Here is a 20,942-nt window from a genome sequence, read left to right as displayed (position 1 = left end):
ATAAAAGGAGCCTTATATCAGGAAAAGGATAACAGGGTTAAAAAAATCTCCACAAACATTGGAGAAAAAAAGACTGCTCCCCCAAACCCTGGATTAGAGCCATAATCAACGTGAAAATCTCCAAATTTGGAAAATAATCAAACCCACAAATGTTCCAAAAATTTAAACCAGAGAAAAACAAACAATACATGTCAGACAATTGTTATATCAAAACAAAAGAACCAAGAAGCTTTGTGGAGAACTAATGTTCAAGATGTAGGCTTTATTAGAACAATGTCATAATCTACATAAAAGTATCTAAGACCCAATACACTGGAAACATTGGACCCAAAGAGGTCCGTGTTTCGACAATACAGTCTTCCTAAGGGATCCCTAAGGGTCCTATGATAAGTCCTTGTGGATTAAAATACAAATAAAACATGTGCTGATGCAAAATTCTCAGAAGCAGAAGAGAATAAAAAAAAACATAGGAACACTTAGCTCAAAACATATCCCAAAGATAAAATCAATCCATTTGAACCCCATTCTCTTCACCCAAAGGAACACTGCAGCTTGCAGTCAAAAGTCATGATGTTTCCACAGGCAGAAACAAATCATAACTCCAGGTAGACCAACCCTTGACAAGGAGTTTGGTTCCACCTCCTGACACAGTGCTTCTGTGAAATAAGTAGCCCTTTTCAGGAGCTATGGATTTGTTGCTGTCTGTGGAAGCATTATAAGTTTTGACTGCAAGCAGTGGTGTTCCTTTGGAGTTTGGATGAAGAGAATGGAATTGAAATGTATCACATATGTCCTTGAAATATGTTTTGATCTAAGTGCTCTTATGTTTTGATATAACAAATGCCTGACATCTATTTTTTTTGTTTTTGGAACCTTTGTGGGTTTAATTATTTCCAAATTAGAGATTTTTACATCAATTTTGGCTCTAACCCAGGTTTTTGGGGAACAGTCTATTTTTCTCCAATGTTTGCAGAGCTTTATGACACTGTTTATCTTTTTCATGATATAGGCCCCCTTTTATCAAGCCACGTTAAAGGTATTTTATCACCGACTGCTGCAGTAAAAGCTCCAATTCTCATAGAATTCCTATGAGTGTTGGAGCTTTTACTGCAGTGGCTTGATAAAAGGGGCCAAACAAACAAAAACCTAATGTTTCTCAAAGACCTAACTTTTGCCAGTTAGCCAATGGTAATAATAGTGGGCGCTGCACTTTGTGCTCTGAGGCTCTTGTTTACAAGGTGCCTGTGGGAATTTTGAGTCTTGCTGAACTATTAATTTATTATGTAGAATCGTTTGTAACTAGCTCCCATTTGGGTTATTTGCAAACAATGTTATGTTTTTATGTGTAAAACCAGTTCACTTGCAGACGCTGCCTTAGACAGGTAGGAGGAAGGGATATAGGAAAGCAGAAGAAATAAGAAGATCAAGAAAAGGTGACATAAAAAAACAGAAAACAAAGTGAAAATTGAAATTGAGAAAGAGAACATGACAAAAGAACAACCAATGAACAAGCAATGAAGTGAAAACATTTACAAATTAAGGATTTCTTTTACTACAGTGCATCAAATTTTGCACTTAATGGGTTTTATTGCAGAAAATGAATGAATGAAATATCATGGCATTATTTATTTTATTTACTGCCTTTAAGAAGAGATTTATCCATTGTAGGTTGTGTGTTAACATTCACATTAATGCATGATACCTGTTTCCAGTTAATGTGGAAGCTCTTAGCAGTGGTTAAAGCTACAGCCTCAACAACTTGAGGTTGTGGATTCAAACCCACGCTGCTCTTTGTGACCCTGGGCAAGTCACTTAATCCCCCCATTGCCACAGGTACATTAGACAGATTGTGAGCCCACCAGGACAGGGAAAAATGCTTGAGTACCTGAATAAATTCAGGTTCATGTCAGCTTCAGGATGATTGTGTTGCTGTGAATGGAGTGGGGTTTATTGGACTGTTAAATTTTGATGTTAGCTCCCAGACTAGAGAATTTATTGCTTTTTCATTTCTCCCTCCTGAAGAGTTATCAAAACAGGGACTGTCGAGCGGAGATACAGGGTTGACATCAGTGGCGTACCAAGGGGGGGGGCGTCCGCCCCGGGTGCAGCCTTAGGGGGGGTGCACAGCCGGCCCGGTCCCTATCGCACTCCCACCCTCCCAGCGAGAGTAGCAAATCTCCCTCCAGTAGCGTCGGCTGCTTCGAAGCTTTCTCCTCCCTCTGGTGCGTCATTGATGATGTCATCAGTGATACTTCACCGGCAGGAGAAAGCCGCAAAGCAGCCGACGCTACTGGAGGGAGGTTTGCTGCTCTCGCTGGGAGGTCGGAAAGGTTCACTTGGGGGAGGAGAGATAGGAAGGTCAGTGGGGGTTCGACTGGGAGGGGGAGAAGCGGTCTGCCTTGGTGCTCCAAGGCCTGACACCATTACCTTCTTCGGGCAGCAGCAGCTTTTACAATTCGCTGCTGTTGCCGGCTTCAGGCCTTCCTCTCTGCCGGGTCCTGCCTACTCTCTGTTTTCATGAAGACAGGACCCGACAGAGAGGAAGGCCTGAAGCGGGCAACAGCAGTAAATTGTGAATGCTGCTGCTGCCCGATGAAGTTCAGGACACCAGGCCTTGGGTGACAGAAGGAGGAAAGGGAGCAGAGGGGAAGAAAATTGGGGAGAGTATTGCTGTACCCAACTGGAGGGAATGAAAGGAGATGCCAGGGCTGGGAGGGAAGAAGAGACGCCAGAGCATGGAGGGAAGGAGGAAGGTATGCCAGATCAAGGGAAAAGGAAGGGGGGAAGGAAGGAGGAGATGTCAGAGCATGGAGCGGGAGGAAGAGATGGAAGAAAAAGAAAGGAGAGAGATGCCGGGAATCAGGGAAGGGATGTTGCCAGACCGTGAGGTGGGAAGGAAAAAAAGGAGAAGAGAGAGATGCCAGAACATAGGGGAGGACAGAGAGAGAAAAACGGAGAGGTGACAGAGTTGAAATCAATCATGTACAAAGGAGAGAAGGGGCACGGGATAGATAGTTTAGGGAAGGAACATAGAAAGAGGGAAGATGCCATATGGAAGAGAGAGAGAGAGAGAGGGTGCACACTGGATAGAAAAAGCACAGAGGGCAGTGAATGGAAGGGGTGAGATAGAGGGTGAACAGTAGATGGAAGGGGTAGAGAGAGGGAAACAGACACTGAATGGAAGTGTGGGGGAGAGGAAGGACAGCTGCTGAATGGAAGCGTAAGGGAAAGGGGGAGCAGATGCTGGAAGGAAGTGGTGAGGAGAAAGAAAAAAAAAGGGCACATGCAGAATTGAGGGAAGAGCTAGTTACTGGAAGGGGTGAGGGAAAGAGGTGGCAAGCTATAGGTAGACACAGTGAAAGAGGGAAATTGAGGACTGAATAGTAAAAAATAATTTAGACAGAGGCAGAAAATAAATTGAGAAGGAAGACCAGGGAAGAACAGGAGGAAGGGAGCGGAGAGAGAGATGCCAGAGCAGGGGGGAAGGAGAGGAGACAGATACCAGACCAATGGGGGTGAAAGGAGAGATGGAAGGGGGAGGCATACAGTTTCTGGAAGGGGCATAGAAGGAGAGAAGATGCCATATAGGGGCAGAGAGATGGCAGACAGTGGATGGAAGGAAGAGAGTAATAAAAAGATGAGGAAAGCAGAAACCAGAGAAGACAAAGGTAGAACAAAAATTTTCTATTTATTTATTGCTTTAGGAGACATGTGTCACTGTTTCTGTGGTATTGCATTGTATACAGAGTGCAGCTTCTTGCTGGTTCAATTTAACCATTGTCTATGTATTTCTATTTTACCCCCCTTTTACAAAACTGTGGAATGTTTTTTAGCGCCAGCCTTGGTGGTAGCAGCTCTGATGCTCAGAATTCTATGAGCGTCATAGCTGTTACCACCGTGGCTAAAATCCACACTACAGTTTTGTAAAAGGGGGAGGGGTTAGTTTGTGATGACATATTCCATACTAGGCAAAGGTGTTTTCTGTGTTCTGTTTGTTTGAAAGACATGGTTTTCTGTTAGGATTGACTGTACTAGTTTGGCTTGTTTAGTTTTACAATGGGTGTATTGCTGTTGTACTTCTCACTGCAGTATGTAAGATGCTGCCTTTTCCTAGGTATTCATGTGTGGCTTGTTACTAAAAATCATGTTTTTTGTACAGATGGGGGGGGGGGCAAAAAATGATGGGCCCCGGGTGTCACACATGCTAGGTACGCCACTGGTTGACATGAATCTGCATACATGGAATGGAGATTTCGGCTGTTTCAGTTAAGTACTTTAATTGACCTTGTACGTTTTTTCATGATCTTTTTCTATTGACAGAAACAAAAAAAGGGGAGTCCAACCTTGTCTGCAGTGAAAAAACCAACCAGGAAAAAACAAGCCAAAACTGCAGATATGTACAACGATGTAGGCAAAATTTATTGTGACAACCAAACTATATATTAAAACCTTTTTACCAAACAGGGGACCCAACACGGTCCGTGTTTCAGACAACCTTCATCAGGGGTCCTATTAGGTACAGATATAACATAAAACACAATATTAAAAATACAATATTATAAACAGATATAATGATAATAAAGGTACCGTACCGATCAGCAGGATAAGTGGATTTTATTCCTCTATCTTTAATATTTACTGGCATTATACAGCACAGCATAAGACACGAACATAAATTGAAGGTTTTTTGCCAGTGAGGTTACCGCTCAACTGCCTCTTTAAGCCGTTTTGGTGAGGTGGGAGGGCCCGTTCTGAGGCTTTTTCCTTCATGTTGTAGTGATCTGGTCTATGCTGTGTCTGATTTACTTTATTGGACCTTACCACACTCTTTTTGAAAGTGTTTATCATACTATACATTGAGTTTTCAGGATATCTGGGTTTTTTCCAGCTATAGTACCTAGCATATGTGACACCCAGGGCCCATCATTTTTTGACACCCCCCCCCTCTGTATGAAAACATGATTTTTAGTAACAATCCACATGTCGCACATGAGTACCTAGGAAAAGGCAGCATCTTACTTACTGCAATGAGCAGTACAACATCAATACACCCATTGTAAATCTAAACAAGCCAGACTAGTACAGATCAATCCTGCAGTCAATCCTAACAAAAAAACATGTCTTTCGAACACACAGAACACACCTTTGCCTAGTATGGAATATGTCATCACAAACTAACCCCTCCCTTTTTTACAAAACTGTAGTGTGGATTTTAGCCATGGTAACAGCTCTGACGCTCATAGAATTCTGAGCATCAGAGCTGCTACCACCACGGCTGATAATGTTTGATTGTATCTTGCTCATTTCTCATACAATCGCAGCACATCTGATGTGATTGATGTTGGATTATACTCTATACTATCATGTTGTGCAATTGTTCAATAAAATATATGTTCAACCAAAAAAAAAAACAGTTGGTAACCAATGTAATTAATGCTAGGTCAGAAAAATAATAAAACATTGTCACTGCTCTGCAATAGATATAATGGGGACAAGTTGTTTTTTTTAACATTGCCTCCCTAGCTGCAAATTCTATGATAATTTTTTACTTGCAGATTTTGAACCATGTTTCAAGTGAAAGGGATTGGGACTTGTATACCGCCTTTTTGCAGTTTACATACAGGTACTTCAAGCATTTTCCTTCTCTGTCCTGGTGGGCTCACAATCTATCTAATATACCTGGGGAAGTGGAAGATTAAGTGACTTGCCCAAGGTCACAAGGAGCAGCATGGGGTTTGAACCTATAACCTCAGGGTGCTGAGGCTGTAGTGCTAACCACAACACCACACTCTCCTCCACACATACTTTTGGATTGAAAACTAAACCAGGAAAAAAAATACCTGCAGACACTTGTACATCTTTTTTTTATTGGTACTTTGACCAAAACCTGCACACACTTTGGATATTCCTACTACTACTACTACTACTAGTATTTCTATAGTACTACTAGATATACAGTGCTGTATATCAAAACATAGAAGAAACAGCTCCTGCTAAAAAGAGCTTACAGTCTAGTCAAGACATACAAACTGGAAAAAAAAGTACATCAATAAATACACTGTGCTCAGGTGGGGGAATTATAGAGGGAATGATATGACAGATATTGGTGCTTAGCATGTGAGTTGGAGTTTGAAACGGAAAGTATTTTCAAAGTGGGCTTTGAGTCTGGATTTGAATACTGCCAGAGATGGAGCCTGATATTCCACAAGCAGTCCCTCTGTTTTTCAGAATCTTGCTTGTTAAGATTTTGAATACTGATTTTGAACCAGATATGCTCTTCAGACTAAGCCAGGTAGAAAGGGTGGTGGGGTTCTAGCTACTGGTATTTTTCAAAAATTGTTAATGCAAGTTTTAAACCCTGGCTTTGCAGGTCTCATCTTATCAGTGTGTAATTGGAATTTCCAACTCGTGTATTAACCCACTGGGCATTATCTTTTTGTATTTATTCAAAGGGTTTTCTGACTTAAAAATGGAGATTTAAGACTTTTGATTCTGGGGATTTTAAGGTAAATTGCAGTTTAGATTTAGTTGCCTTTTCCACATCCTATAAAGGTGAATTATAATCAGTTACAAAAGCTATTTCCTTACCCATGTGGGTTTAGAATCTCAATTTTACCTCAGGCATGAAGGGCAAATTAATTTGCTCAAGGTCAAGAGCAGTATCAGTGGGAGAAGCAGGATTTGAGCACTGGTTTTCCTGTTGCTCTAACTTATTTGTCATAGACTTTATCAGGCATGTCAGTACGGTAATTGGGATAGCTCAGGTTTCCAATTCAGTTACACATATGAGCAGGCACACCCTTGATCTTGTTTTTTCATGGGGATCCAATCACAGGTCAGTGCAAAGGTATACATTTCTGAACCCATCTTTAGGGATATGTACGCAATAAAATAATAATTGAGTGAGATTTTATCTTATTTATGTCACACATTTCTGCTGTAATTATGTTTTTGATTATTATCAGCTGAAAGCAAGGTTTTAGATTTGATGGATTTGAAATTCTTGAAATAAACAAATATGCCACTAAATAACAAAAACTGTGCAAAATATATATTTTTTCCTTGTTGCAAATCTATCCTTGAGAACTTGCAGAATATGAGGCCATGGCTATAGAAGGGTCTATGAAAGACCAATGATGAATCTGAAAACAATAGCTTAGTGCTTGAAATATATTGCTAATTCATGACTGGTTGGTGTACAGTGAGATGTTAAAAATAAAGAGTGTGAAGAGCATAATTAGCAATAATTCTACTTAACACCTTTACTACAGAAAAAAGTTATAAGTCTGTGGATTCTCTTTAACTACTTGGTCAGGAAAAGCCACCATTTCATCATCCAGTGATTCAATGAATAAGCTGCATTCGTATGTGCATGCAGTAGCTCACAATTTTTATGGTACAGTTGGGAGTCAAAGCATAATGTAATGCAAACATTAACCTTTCTGCAGTACTCTCATTAAGATTTCCTTTTTGCTTAAAAGCATGCTCAGTATAATGGAGAAGTTGTTCACCATACCAGTTTCTTTCTGATTGGGATATAGTGGAAACAAAATAGGACTTTATTATAAATCCACTGTGATATTTTTTTTGTGTGTCTTTAGTTATTACCTCTGACACAGCCTGTGGGTGAAATGTGACCATGTCGGGTGCTTGACATTAATAAATCAGACTTCTTCTTCTGGACTGATCTGCTTTTTGGTTTTGTGTGGAAACACAAACAATGAAACCAACATAGAGTGCCTTACCTTTATTTGCAATGTGTTGATAGCAATACTTGTTTGACATTGTAACGGTCCAGATGTCTGGATATGAAAAATATAAAGAAGAAACTCATCTCGACTAGAAAATGGCCATCCAACATGGAGGACAGTATCACTGATGGCACTTGGACCTATATTATGCAGCTGCCAAATAAATAAAGAATAATGTTAATGTATTTTAAAATTAAAAAAAGAAAAATACTGTAGAAAAATAAACTGGGAGTTCTCTCTCATGAAATAAGAGTGAAATTACTCAAAGGGCTATCTTTATAGGGGTTTTTTCTGACATACATTGCTTTCCATTGAAACTTTACTGAAAGTGACCAACTCCTAAACAACTTCTTTCATTTCAAAGTCGGTGCTCTCTCTCTTTTAATCAAATGTTAATCACCGATTTCTCCTGTAGCCTTTCTTCTAGTGATATTCCTACAACGCCACTGTATTTGTTGGCTGGTGTGCAAAAACAACATTTTCTAGAATGCAATATATTAAAAACTTCTTACTACATGACTACATCAGATCCTTTTCACAATGCCCTTTGCAATAGATGCCAGTACAACCAGTTGAAATTGTCTTTCAGCGTTTGTTTTAGCAGACAATTTCTCTTTCAACAACTCTGTTCATCTCAACAGGATTCGTTAATTATTCCAAGAGTTGCAGAGTTCTGGTAAAGAACAAACCTGCTGTATTTTCAGTTCAGGGTTCATGTTGGTGGAATAGTTTACCCACCAAAATAAGTCTCTCAAAAACTGTCTATGAAGCTGTGGTATACTTTTATGGAAGAACAATTTTATTTGCATTGAAATAATTGATGGATCCTGATATTCTGAAAAGTCTGAGCTCCTCCATTTAAGCTCCTAAGTTAGGCTCTGCTTTTAGCTGAAAGCAGGACCCTTAGGAGGGAAGTCAACAAATGGATGCTAATGTTAAGGTGGGTTATTTCACCACAAACTGCTATTTTAGCACAGGGTCCCATGTTATCCAATGAGACCGTGTGCTAAAATAGCGCAGCTTGTGATAAAATAACTCTTCTTAACAGTAGCACATGTTGATGAATTTCCCCCTCAGTTTCAGCTGAAAATATATCTTAATTAAGGAACTTTAAAAGTTATTGTTAAAAATCGAGGCCAGCCATTCATTTGCCTAGATTTCTAAGCCTAGAACTGAAAATCAGTGCTAAGCTCCTAACTATTTTCCCTACCCTAATATCATTTTTATTTCCAGCCATATTTTATGCTCCTAAATTTCAGAGATTAGTGAAATTTCAAGTGTAAATTTAGGCACTGAGTAGTAGTAAATTTTCAAAACGGCCAATTTGGGAGCATAACTCTCAAAGTTAGGAGCATACATTCTTTGAATATTGGGTCCAACGGTACGTAAAGAACTCTGTGGACCAATGATTGAAGTTAAGAGCAAAGTATAGTCAGTGGCATAGTAAGGGTGGGGGCACCAGCACTTCCTCTCCTTCCGGCTCCCCTGGTCACTCTCTGCTGCATGTGTGCCTTCCCTCTCCCCCACCCCGGTGCCTCTAACTCTGCACTGGTGCGAGCAGCACCTCCAACTAGCTGCTTCTGCTGGCTTCTGATGTCACATCCTGGTCATGGGACCAGGAGGTGAGGTCAGAGGGAGAGCCGAGATTGGCGCGGGCAGCGAAGTTCAAGAGGTACAGATGAAAAGGAAGGGGCAAACACGCAGAGAAAGAGTGGGGGTGGGGTGGGGAAGGAGCGGGAGGTGGAGAAGAGTGCAAGGGGTGCCACCGCCCCTGGTGCCTCCCACCCTTGCTGCGCCACTGACAGTAGTAATAGTGATGCTGCCATTTCAGGTCTGGTTCTGATGACCCCTTTATTTTATATACGTTGTTCTTTAGAAGTGTGTGAAGTGCTTTGAAACAAAGACTTTTTGAGTAGGTCAATCATGGGTCAATCAGACTTGCAATCCATTTTTCAATAATTTGCAATACATTTTTCAAAATAGCTATTCCAAGATGAACATGGTTATTGCAGTAGCTCTATTAAAATGAAAATAAAACTAGGTCAAATTATAATCTTTAATTTGACTCAAAGTGGACAGAACAACTTCCTATCCATTTTGTTGAAATGTTTCACAATGCATGGTAGGTACATTTTTCTTTTAAATAAGGGAGTGGACTACCATTGCTATGATTCAGAGAGCCACTTAATTGGCAAGTTCAATTACAGAAGCTGAAGCTTTTGTGTTGTGTTAACTATATTTTATTTAAAATACAATAATTAGCTTCATGTGATAATTTTAAACTCTGTAGCATAAGAAGAAGCACAGAGGGTGCTGAACGGCTGTATACAACTCCATTACTCCAGATTAACAGTGAAATAAAACCATAAAACACAGTGAGAATAAAATTGTTTTAATAGATACCTCATAAGTATGTTGTACCGGTGGTCCAAGATCCCCTTCTTCAGTAGGTTTTTCTTTTGGTTCCCAATCTTGAAAGGGCAAAACAATCTTTGTAGGGTGGGATACACTATGAAAAAGATGTAAAAAAACCCCCAAAACCCAATAAATATATCTCATATATTAGGATACTATTATTACATAGTTATATATGAAAATAAAGTAGCATAGTAAATGACGGCAGATAAAGACCTGAATGGTCCATCCAGTCTGCCCATTAGTTATTCTCCTTAAAAATACATGATTAAATTAACTTGTCTCTTTGTTGATATTTATGGGTCATAGACTAAAGTTCACCTGGTATTGTCCTAGGTTCCAACTGCTGAAGTTGCCATTTAAGCTCACTCCAGCTTATCCAACCATCCCGTTGTTTGCAGGATATCTACTGTAAAGTCTGGCCAGTAACGTCCTCATGTTCCAAGTTAGTAGCGTTCCCACTGATGTCCTCCCTAGACCTTCCTACACTGAATCACCATATAAGGGACACAAACCATACAAGTCTGTCCAATACTGGCCTTAGTTCTTTAATTTATACCATTTGTTTTCTAATTAGAGATCCTCTGTTTATCCCACGCTTTATTGAATTCCATCACCATTTTCCTCTCCACCACCTCCCTTGGGAGGGCTTTCCAGGCATCCACCACCCTCTCCGTGAAAAAGAATTTCTTAACATTACTCCTAAGTCTTCCTCCCTGCAACCTCAAGTTATGCCTTCTAGTTTTACCATTTTCTCTTCTCTGGAAAAGATTTGGTTCTATATTAATACCTTTCAAGTATTTAAATGTCTGCATCATATCTCCCCTGTTCCACCTCTTCTCTAGAGTAACATAGTAACATAGTAGATGACGACAATAAAGACCCAAATAGTCCATCTAGTCTGCCCAACCTGATTCAATCTAAAAATTTGTTGTGGGTTTTTTTTTTCTTCTTCTTAGTTATTTCTGGGCAAGAATCCAAAGCTCTGCCCTGTACTGTTCTTAGGTTCCAACTAATGAAGTCTCTGTCAAGTGAGGTGATTAAATTTGCGGATGATACAAAGTTATTCAGAGTAGTAAAGACGCAGGGGGATTGCAAAGATCTGCAACGTGACATAATCAAGCTCGAGGAATGGGCATCGACATGGCAGATGAGGTTCAACGTGGATAAGTGTAAAGTGATGCCTGTCGGTAACAAAAATCTCATGCACGAATACAGGATGTCTGGGGCGGTACTTGGAGAGACCTCCCAGGAAAGGGACTTGGGAGTTCTGATCGACAAGTCGATGAAGCCGTCCACACAATGTGCGGTGGCAGCAAAAAGAGCAAACAGAATGCTAGGAATGATAAAGAAGGGGATCATGAACGGATCAGAGAAGGTTATCATGCCGCTGTACTGGGCCATGGTATGCCCTCACCTGGAGTACTACGTCCAGCACTGGTCGCCGTACATGAACAAGGACACGGTACTACTCGAAAGGGTCCAGAGAAGAGTGATGGTTAAGGGGCTGGAGGAGCTGCCGTACAGCGAAAGATTAGAGAAACTGGGCCTCTTCTCTCTCGAACAGAGGAGATTGAGAGGGGACATGATCGAAACATTCAAGGTACTGAAGGGGATAGACTTAGTAGATAAGGACAGGTTGTTCACCCTCTCCAAGATAGGGAGAACAAGAGGGCACTCTCTAAAGTTGAAAGGGGATAGATTTCGTACAAACGTAAGGAAGTTCTTCTTCACCCAGAGAGTGGTAGAAAGCTGGAACGCTCTGTTATAGGGGAAAATACCCTCCAAGGATTCAAGACAAAGTTAGACAAGTTTCTGCTGAACAAGAACGTGCGCTGGCAGGGCTAGTCTCAGTTAGGGTGCTGGTCATAGACCAGAAGACCGCCGCGTGAGCGGACTGCTGGGCATGATGGACCACTGGTCTGACTCAGCAGTGGCAATTCTTATGTTCTTATGTCAAAGCTCACTCCAGTCCATCTACACCCTCCCAGCCATTGAAGCCCTCCCTAGCCCATCCTCCACCAAATGGCATATACAGACACAGACCATGCAAGTCTGCCCAGTACTTGTCTTAGTTCTTCAATATTTACTATTATTTTCTGATTCTAGATCCTCTATGTTCATCCCACGCTTTTTTTAACTCCATCACCGTTTTCATCTCCACCACCTCTCTCGGAAACGCATTCTAGGCATCCACCACCCTCTCCGTAAAGAAGAATATCTTTACATTGCTTGAGTCTACTGTCCCTGAACCTCAAATTATATCCTCTGGTTTTACCATATTCCTTTCTCTGGAAAAGATTATGTTCTATGATAATACCCTTCAAGTATTTGAACGTCTGAATCATATCTCCCCTGTCCCTCCTTTCCTCTAATATTCAGGGCTTCAAGCATATTCAGGGCTTCAAGTCTCTCCTCGTACGTCTTTTGTCGCAAACCTCCTATCATTTTCCTCCTCTGGACTGCTTCAAGCCTTTTTGTGTCCTTCGCCAGATATGGTCTCCAAAACTGAACGCAATACTCCAAGTGGGGCCTCATCAACGACCTATACAGGGACATCAACATCTTCGTTCTTCTACTGGTTACGCCTCTCTTTATACAGCCCAGCATCCTTCTGGCAGCAGCCACCGCCTTGTCACACTGTTTTTTCACCTTTAGATCTTCGGACACTATCACCCCAAGGTCCCTCTCCCCCTCTGTGCATATCAGCCTCTCCCCTCCCAACATATACAGCTCCTTCCAATTGTTAATCCCCAAATGCATTACTCTGCATTTCTTTGCATTGAATTTTAGTTGCCAGATATTAGACCATTCCTCTAACTTTTGTAGATCCTTTTTCATGTTTTCCATTCCCTCTTCGGTGTCTACTCTGTTACAAATCTTGATATCATCCACAAAAAGGCAAACCTTTCCTTCTAACCATTCAGCAATGTCACTCACAAACAAATTGAGCAGGATCGGCCCCAACACCAAACCCTGAGGGACTCCACTACTCACCATTCCTTCCTCCGAGCGACTTCCATTAACCACCACCCTCTGGTGTCTGTCCATGAACCAGTTTCTAATCCAGTTCCCCACTTTGGTTCCTAACTTCAGTCCTTTTAGTTTGTTCAAGAGCCTCCTATGAGGAACCGTGTCAAAGGCTTTGCTGAAATCTAAGTAAATTACATCTAGCATAGGTCCTTGATCCAGCTCTCTGGTCACCACATCAAAAAATGTAATCAGGTTCGTTTGACAAGATTTATCTTTAGTAAAGCCATGTTGCTTCAGATCCTGTAACCCATTAGATTCTAGGAAGTTCACTATCCTTTCTTTCAGCAACACTTCCATTATTTTTCCAACAACCGAAGTGAGGCTTACCAGCCTGCAGTTTCCCGCATCATCCCTGTGACCACTTTTGTGAATAGGGACCACATCCACTCTTCTCCAGTCCCCAGGAACCACTCCGGTCTCCAGAGATTTGTTGAACAAGTCTTTAATAGGACCTGCCAGAACCTCTCTGAGCTTCCTCAGTATCCTGGGATGGATCCTGTCCGGTCTCATTGCTTTGTCCACCTTCAGTTTTTCAAGTTGTTCATAAACACTTTCCTCTGTGAACGACGCAGAAACTACTCCATTTTCCCTTGTAGCTTTGCCAGACAATCTTGGTCCTTTGCCAGGATTTTCTTCTGTGAACACAGAGCAGAAGTATTTGTTTAGCACATTTGCTTTTTCCTCATCACTCTCCACATATCGGTTCCTAGCTTTTTTGATTTTAGTTTAGCATCTTTTAGTTTAGCAATTCCATTTTTCATCTTCCTCCTTTCACTGATGTATCTGAAAATTTTGTCTCCTTTTTTTTACATTTTTAGCCATTTGCTCTTCCGCCTGCGCTTTCACCAGACGTATCTCCCTCTTGGCTTCTTTCAGTTTCACTCAGTAGTCCTTTCTGTACTCTTCTTCTTGGGTATTTTTATATTTCAGGAATGTCAACTCTTTTGTCTTTATTTTCTCCGCCACTAGTTTGGAGAATCATGTCAGTTTCCTTTTTCTCTTGTTTTTATTTATTTTCTGCACATAAAGTTACATAGCCATTTTTATAGCTCCTTTCAGCTTAGACCACTGTTTTCCCACTTCTCTTATGTCCTCCCATCCTTTCTTCAGGTGCTCTCCCATTCTATTAAAGTCTGTATGTTTGAAATCTAGGACTTTTAATATTGTGCTCAGATACAGTCATAGCTCAAGACCTAATTCACATCTATGTAGAATGAAGGCAAGTATCTATTCTGCAGATGGGAAAAGTATGTTGGAAAGATCTGGTTGAATAAAACAGCTTATCTTTTTTGGTGTATATCTCCCTTCCATGTGACAGACAGAATACTGAATCAAAATTTGATTTCAAAGTATTAAAGATGTTGCTTATTGGTAACCAGTGGACTACTAGACTTTCCACAAAGCAAATATTTGTATTGAAGCATCTGAATATGTAGATGTAATGCAACTGATGTTTTAACTCTGAAACGACTGATCATATATTAACCACTGTTTCTTGTGACAAAAATGGCCTTTATTTTAGGAGTTATTTCCAAGTTTAAGTTTTGATATACCGCTCATTATAAAACTGAGCAGATGGCTGAAAATTGGCATTACAACTTAACAATTTCAACAACCGTAGTACAAGGAGACTTCACCAGAATCCAGCAATCACAAACCAAACCAACTCAGCCTGCATGAGTTAATTTAACCAGCCTCAGTTTGTAATTCTGTAATACCAGCCTTACTTTATTCTTAATGTAGTCGAATTACCACGTTACCTCAGTGTACAAATGAGGTCTGAACAGAGAAATGTACCAATCAAATCTTGACTGAGTTATTTGTCAAGAAGAACATGACCGCATAGAACTTCACGGTATTGCGGTATATAAGCTGTTATTATTATTATTATTATTATTATTATGACTGGGGTGAAATTTGAAATTAATTGAGAATCAGACTCAATGTTACAAATAGCACAAATGTTTTTTTCTTTTTAAATTGCAAAAGATTCTTTAATTGCAATTTGCTCAAATAAAATAGTTTAAAACCCTTTAAAACCAATTTAAGAATTTCAACAAGTTAAATCTGTGTACATTTGTCTCCTATTTATCCAACTAACTGGATCCAGTATTATAAGTATATTCACAAATAATTAGTATGGGGGTTTTACAGGTACTGTCTTTGTAAAAAGTCTCTCTTTAATCTTTGTTTTCTGAGCTCAATGGTATATACAAAATTTGGTTAATTGAAAGGGCAAAGGTAACAGTTTAACTATGGTAATCACAGTTTTTTAATCATCATCATCAATACCTCCCTTCCAACAGTTATTCCTTGACATTCACATAAATTCATCCTTCTCAGTTATGGCCACAACCTTCTGGAATTCTCTCCCTTTTTATCTCCATACTGAAAGTTCTTTTTCAAGATTTAAAGTCTATTTAAAAGACTATTATTTTGCTCAAGCTTTTAACAACTAGCTGTTCCTTTCCCCTGAAGGAATACCTATTAAAAATGCACCTACCCTTATCCTCTCCCCCCTTGGACCCTCAAAGTTATTGCAATTTTCCCATATTAGCTTTTCTCAAGTGTTTCTGTTAGTCTTGCAACGTTTTTGTCTTTTGCAATTTTTGTTTGTCTTCCTCCTTTTATTGTAAACTCCATAGATTTTACATTTTATTTTTATATTTGCGGTATATCAAATAAACTGAACTGAACTTCAGCTTGGCCCATGCCACCACTGGCAACCTGCGTAAATCCACCGATGAAGGTGTTTTATGATTCCTAAACTTTACAACAGTCATCAACCTGTAGTAGGGCGATCTAGCAATCAGGGGGGGGGGGGGGGTGACAATGCTCTTGATGCAGCAGCAAATGGAAATCATAACTTTAACTTATGCAAAAGTTATAACTTAAAAAATAAAAGTTAAACAGACCACCTGAGTCATTACATCAGGCTCCATCTCTAGCAGTATTCAAATCTAAGCTAAAAGCTCACTTTTTTGAGGCTGCTTTTAACTCCTAGCTCCCACTCACTATAAAATACTTACTGTATGTCCATCTTACCATTCTCTCTGTGAGACACTCCCCAGCCCTTATTTGTTCCGTTTGTCTGTCTAAATTAGATTGTAAGCTCTTCTGAGAAGGGACTGTCTACTACATTTTGAATGCACATGCACAGCGCTGCATACATCTTTCAGCGCTACAGAATAGTAAGATGAGGTTTTAATGTCCAACAGTATCCCTAAGTAACAGTCCCTCCCCCTCTTTCTCCATCTTGCACCTAGTAACATATGCATATATCTCTTAGAAACTGTGAGCTCATGCCCCCCCCCCCCTCCTTTTCCTGGTAGCTTTCTGCGTTGGCCCCAAAGTCTCCATAGTGTAACCTACTCTGAAGTCATACTGATGCACAGTCAAATCTATAAAGCCTCTAAATTGTTGATGGATCATAGCTTTATCATCTGGCTAAGAATGTCAGATTTCCCCCCTAATGTTTAGAAATATATAAATATATAAATATATATGTTGTTTTACTGATTAAGGAGTCATTTAACTAAACTACAATAAGCACTAATGTGTGCATGCCATAGTAAAAATTAGCCTTACCGTGGGGGCACACTCAGGCATCCCACAATAATTTTGTGATTGGCGTATGCTTTCCACGCACTACAAAAATAGATATTATTTTTAACACTGGGGAGTGAGTTGGGGGCAGAAAGTAGGTTCTGCACTAATCAGTTAGCACAGCTAAATTGTGTGCTAATTGGTTAGCACACGGCAATTAAAATGTGAGCTTTTACCACCTACAAAATAGGTAGCAGTAGAGCGCTAATGAGCATGAGCTAATGGGAAAATTAGTGCATGGCCATTAATTCAAAAAACAGAAAATGTGGCCATTTTGCCCATGCGGAAATAATGACTTGAACATGCAGGAATGACCTGAGTAAGGACTTACTAAAGCCACTTTGTACAACTGTTTGTTAAAAGGGCCCTTAAGACTTTTGCTTGATAATTGAATTAAAACATTGTGAACATATAAATACTATTAAGAAAAAAAGCAGACAAGAAGCCTCAAGACTAGTGTACAACACTTCCAGATTTGTAAAATTTTAATAAGATAACTCAAGAATTTATATTCCTCACTTTGTTTTGTGGAAACCAAAAGTTCAATAAAGTACTCAAAAATAGGACATGAAAAAAAAAATCATCAACCTTTTTGGAGTACGAACAACTCAGTTCTGTTTCCTTCTCCACATTAGCTCATGAGACCTCTCTTATATTTTGGCATCCAAGCGCATGTTTTAAACATTTTGATTCATGATTCAGGAATTTATTAATGCTTTGCCATTTAGGAATGCATTTAGGATGAAATGAAGCAAATAAATAGTTTAGCATAAAAAAATTAATAAATAAATGCTGCTCACTGCAAAATGTCAGATTTATTTCACCCATACAAGAGTTGGATTCCCACCTTAGTGTTCTTTTGGAATACCACATCACTCATGCTTTATATGGACATTCTTTTGGCCAAACTTGGCAGTATATCATATCACTGATCACACAGATATTACTAAAAACATACTAAAACATACTAAAAACATAAAGAAAAAAGGGGTTTAAACCTGCTATAGTACAAAGAGATCCTACTTGCAATACAGCAACAAGAAGATGAAGGCTTAGCTTATCCAACCTCTTTCAGCCCACTTTTCACACTGGTAAGGCACAAGGGGGCCATAAAGTAAAGTGCTATTATGTTATCTTCGTATACTGATCTATACATCTCTCTCTCTCTCTACTGAGATCAATTTTTTTTAAAATTCTGCAGGGAGGTATACAAACCATTGGTGCTTTTACCTGCGGTCATCAGTATAGGGATATGTGCACAGTAAAAACTTTTGGTAAGGTTCATGTTCTGTTTTATCTTATTTCTTGTTTTAGAATTTTGAATTATTCTGATCACTCATGTACATTGCAGTGACCGAAACAAGCAATTCTGCACTCTAACAATGAGGTTTTCCATCTATTTTTAAATCAAATGGGCTGGTTTTTTTTTTTCGTGTTTTGAATTATTGGGTTAATATAGGGTTTCTCAACTCAGTCCTTGGTACATACCTAGCCAGTAAGGTTTTCAGGTTACCCACAGTGAATATGCATTAGACAGATTTGCACAGAATAGATTTAGTGCATGCAAATTTATTTTAAGCATATTTATTTAGGGATCCTGAAAAATCTAATAGGATAGATGTATCCCAAGGAATAGGTTGGGAAACCCTGCACTAACCCTCCAGTGGTCATCTGGTCAGTTTGGGCACTGCTTTGGCAATTATTTGTTGCTAAAACAGGTAACTCCAGACATCCAAACTGTGCCTTATACGTTTTCTGAAATGTTCAATTATTGCAGAAAAACGTTCAAATAATAAGCCCTCCCTAGTCCTGCCCAAATCACACCTCTAACTCGCCCCCATGAGACTTAGATGCACAGCAGACAACCACCATAGAAATCAGTGTAGAACATGGGTTTTGAAAGCAGCAAATTGGAAAGGATTGGCAAGAAAAATGCCCTTTATGCCAGTGGTCCCCAACCCTGTCCTGGAGGACCACCAGCCAGTCAGGATAGCCTAAAATGAATATGCATGACAGAGATTTGCATGTAATGAAGATGATAGGAGTGCAGATTTACCCCATGCATATTCATTAGGGCTATCCGAAAACCTGACTGGCTAGTGGTCCTTCAGGACAGGGTTGGGGACCACTGCTTTATGCCACATTTTGGATGTTTTTTTTTTAAGATAATATATAGAAATAAAACAAAAGCATAAAGGAAATAAAGCAATACCTTTTTTATTGGACTAACAAAGCATTTTATGTATATTTAGCGTGTGTCTGTTACACACGCAAAATATCTGCCCCATAAAAAAAAAAAATGAAAAGACAGGCGGGCCTGCCAAAAAAACGGCCGAAGGGCCCCTCCCCCCCCCGGCGACCCACAAATAGCAGGAGAGATGCCCACTTCCTCCTGCCACCAACTACCCTCCCCCCCGACCCATGCGATTTTCACTGCTTTATGACTTTTCACTTTAGCAGCCGCATTTAGAGGGTGCGTGTATCTCTGTATTCTATACGGTTTTTCAAATACACCTGTCGAAGACTCACAAGACTCCTGAGGCAGGCCGGTGAGGCCGAAACATGTGCATGTCGGGTCATTGGATGAATTTTATGAGGCTTTGGATGAATAAAGGCATTTGGATTTATCAGATGAGTTGAAGGACACTTTTGTTTAGTGCGCACCATTCTAATTGGGACAATTCCACTTTGGTTTTGTGCTTTTGTGTTTGTGGTTTTGTTTCCCCTGTTTTATTTTGTGAATATTTCATAACTAGTTTTTAACCCGTTACATTAACGGGTGCTAGAAGACATGTGTGTGTCTGTCTTTCTTTATTTCTCTCTCTCTCCTTGGTCGCTTGCTTTCTTTCTTTCTGTCTCTCTCTTTCCTTGGCTGTCCACCAGCACCCCTTGCCTGCTCCCCTTTCCAGCAGGTGGGGATCGTGAGAGGAGCTGCCGCCGCGTATTTGAACTTACAAATAACTCTGCTAATGGAGAGCCGTTCTATTTGCGTTTGACCTTGCAAACCATTTTCCACTCTGCGGATCAATGCAACAAAATTCCTTCTCTTTTGCAGAGAGAGAGAGAGAGGTTCATTCTTTGTGCAATTTCCTCTAGCTCTGAGGTCTTGAGAAACGCAGGGCATTTCGCTCATTGGAGTACTGTGTGGGGCCGTTGTAAGCGCGCATGCGCACTCCTGCCTGCCATGGACATACGGATCACGGAACACACAGGTAGGAGTTTGCAAGCACGCTTAGCGTTTTATTATAGTAGATAGAATCTGAGTGCCCAGATTCTGTTATAGATAAAATAGGCTCTCATTACACATCTTCAGGGCACCTAAATGAAGAACAGCTCCCTAGAGTGGCAGAAAATACATGGATAGCAGACTAATACATTTAAGGGAGGGAAACCTCAAAAGATCACTGACAGTTAGGCACAAGAATGATGCTCACAAAACATGAATTCTATAATGGCGTTTGCACATGGAACTGCTGTTATAGAATGCTAGTGTAAGTTTACAGTTATGCACCTAATTTTAGGCGCCAAGACCCTGATTCTATAAAGTCTGCCCAATTTAATTAAGCAATAGGCTTAATCAATGCCTATATTGGCACAAACACCTCACGATCAGCTTTAATTGGACTTAATTGAAAGTTAGGTGCCTAACTCAAAAAACTTGATTCTATAAAAGGTAGGCACCTAGCCCAAAGCACCTACACTATAAGTGGGCATGGTTAGGAGCAGATCATGGGCATGTTTTTGAGTTAGGCACCTCTTTGTGAATCAGGTGCTGTTAGGCCCTGATATCAGCACCTAAATTGGGAATGCCTAAATGTTAGGATGCCGAGCTCCATCTAAGCCAGGGATCTCAAAGTCCCTCCTTGAGGGCCGCAATTCAGTCGGGTTTTCAGGATTTCCCCAATGAATATGCACTGAAAGCAGTGCATTCACATAGATCTCATGCATATTCATTGGGGAAATCCTGAAAACCCGACTGGATTGCGCGCTTCAAGGAGGGACTTTGAGACCCCTGATCTAAGCGTACAGTTTAGTGTGCATGTTTATAGAATTTGGTGGTTAATGGCTACCATTGAACATACAATTTTGTTTGAAAATTGATTCTAATATGGTATATAAATACTTACAAGTGGTAGC

At 40.1% G+C, this 20,942-nt stretch overlaps 1 protein-coding gene across 3 annotated transcripts in view; it reads right to left on the bottom strand.

The window, feature by feature from the left end:
* ITGA8 (integrin subunit alpha 8) overlaps positions 1-20,942 on the bottom strand; it is a 473,328-nt gene that overhangs the window by 101,645 nt on the left and 350,741 nt on the right. For all 3 annotated transcript variants that reach the window (XM_033931203.1, XM_033931201.1, XM_033931202.1), the window contains 2 exons: positions 10,155-10,260; positions 7,746-7,904 (listed from right to left, as the gene is read on the bottom strand). In XM_033931203.1, the coding sequence (XP_033787094.1) occupies positions 7,746-7,904; positions 10,155-10,260 (265 nt within the window). The remainder of the gene's footprint in view (positions 1-7,745; positions 7,905-10,154; positions 10,261-20,942) is intronic.

This window comes from Geotrypetes seraphini, chromosome 2 (assembly GCF_902459505.1).
Source record: "Geotrypetes seraphini chromosome 2, aGeoSer1.1, whole genome shotgun sequence".
Taxonomy (NCBI): domain Eukaryota; kingdom Metazoa; phylum Chordata; class Amphibia; order Gymnophiona; family Dermophiidae; genus Geotrypetes; species Geotrypetes seraphini.
This window is presented reverse-complemented; position numbering and strand designations above follow the sequence as displayed.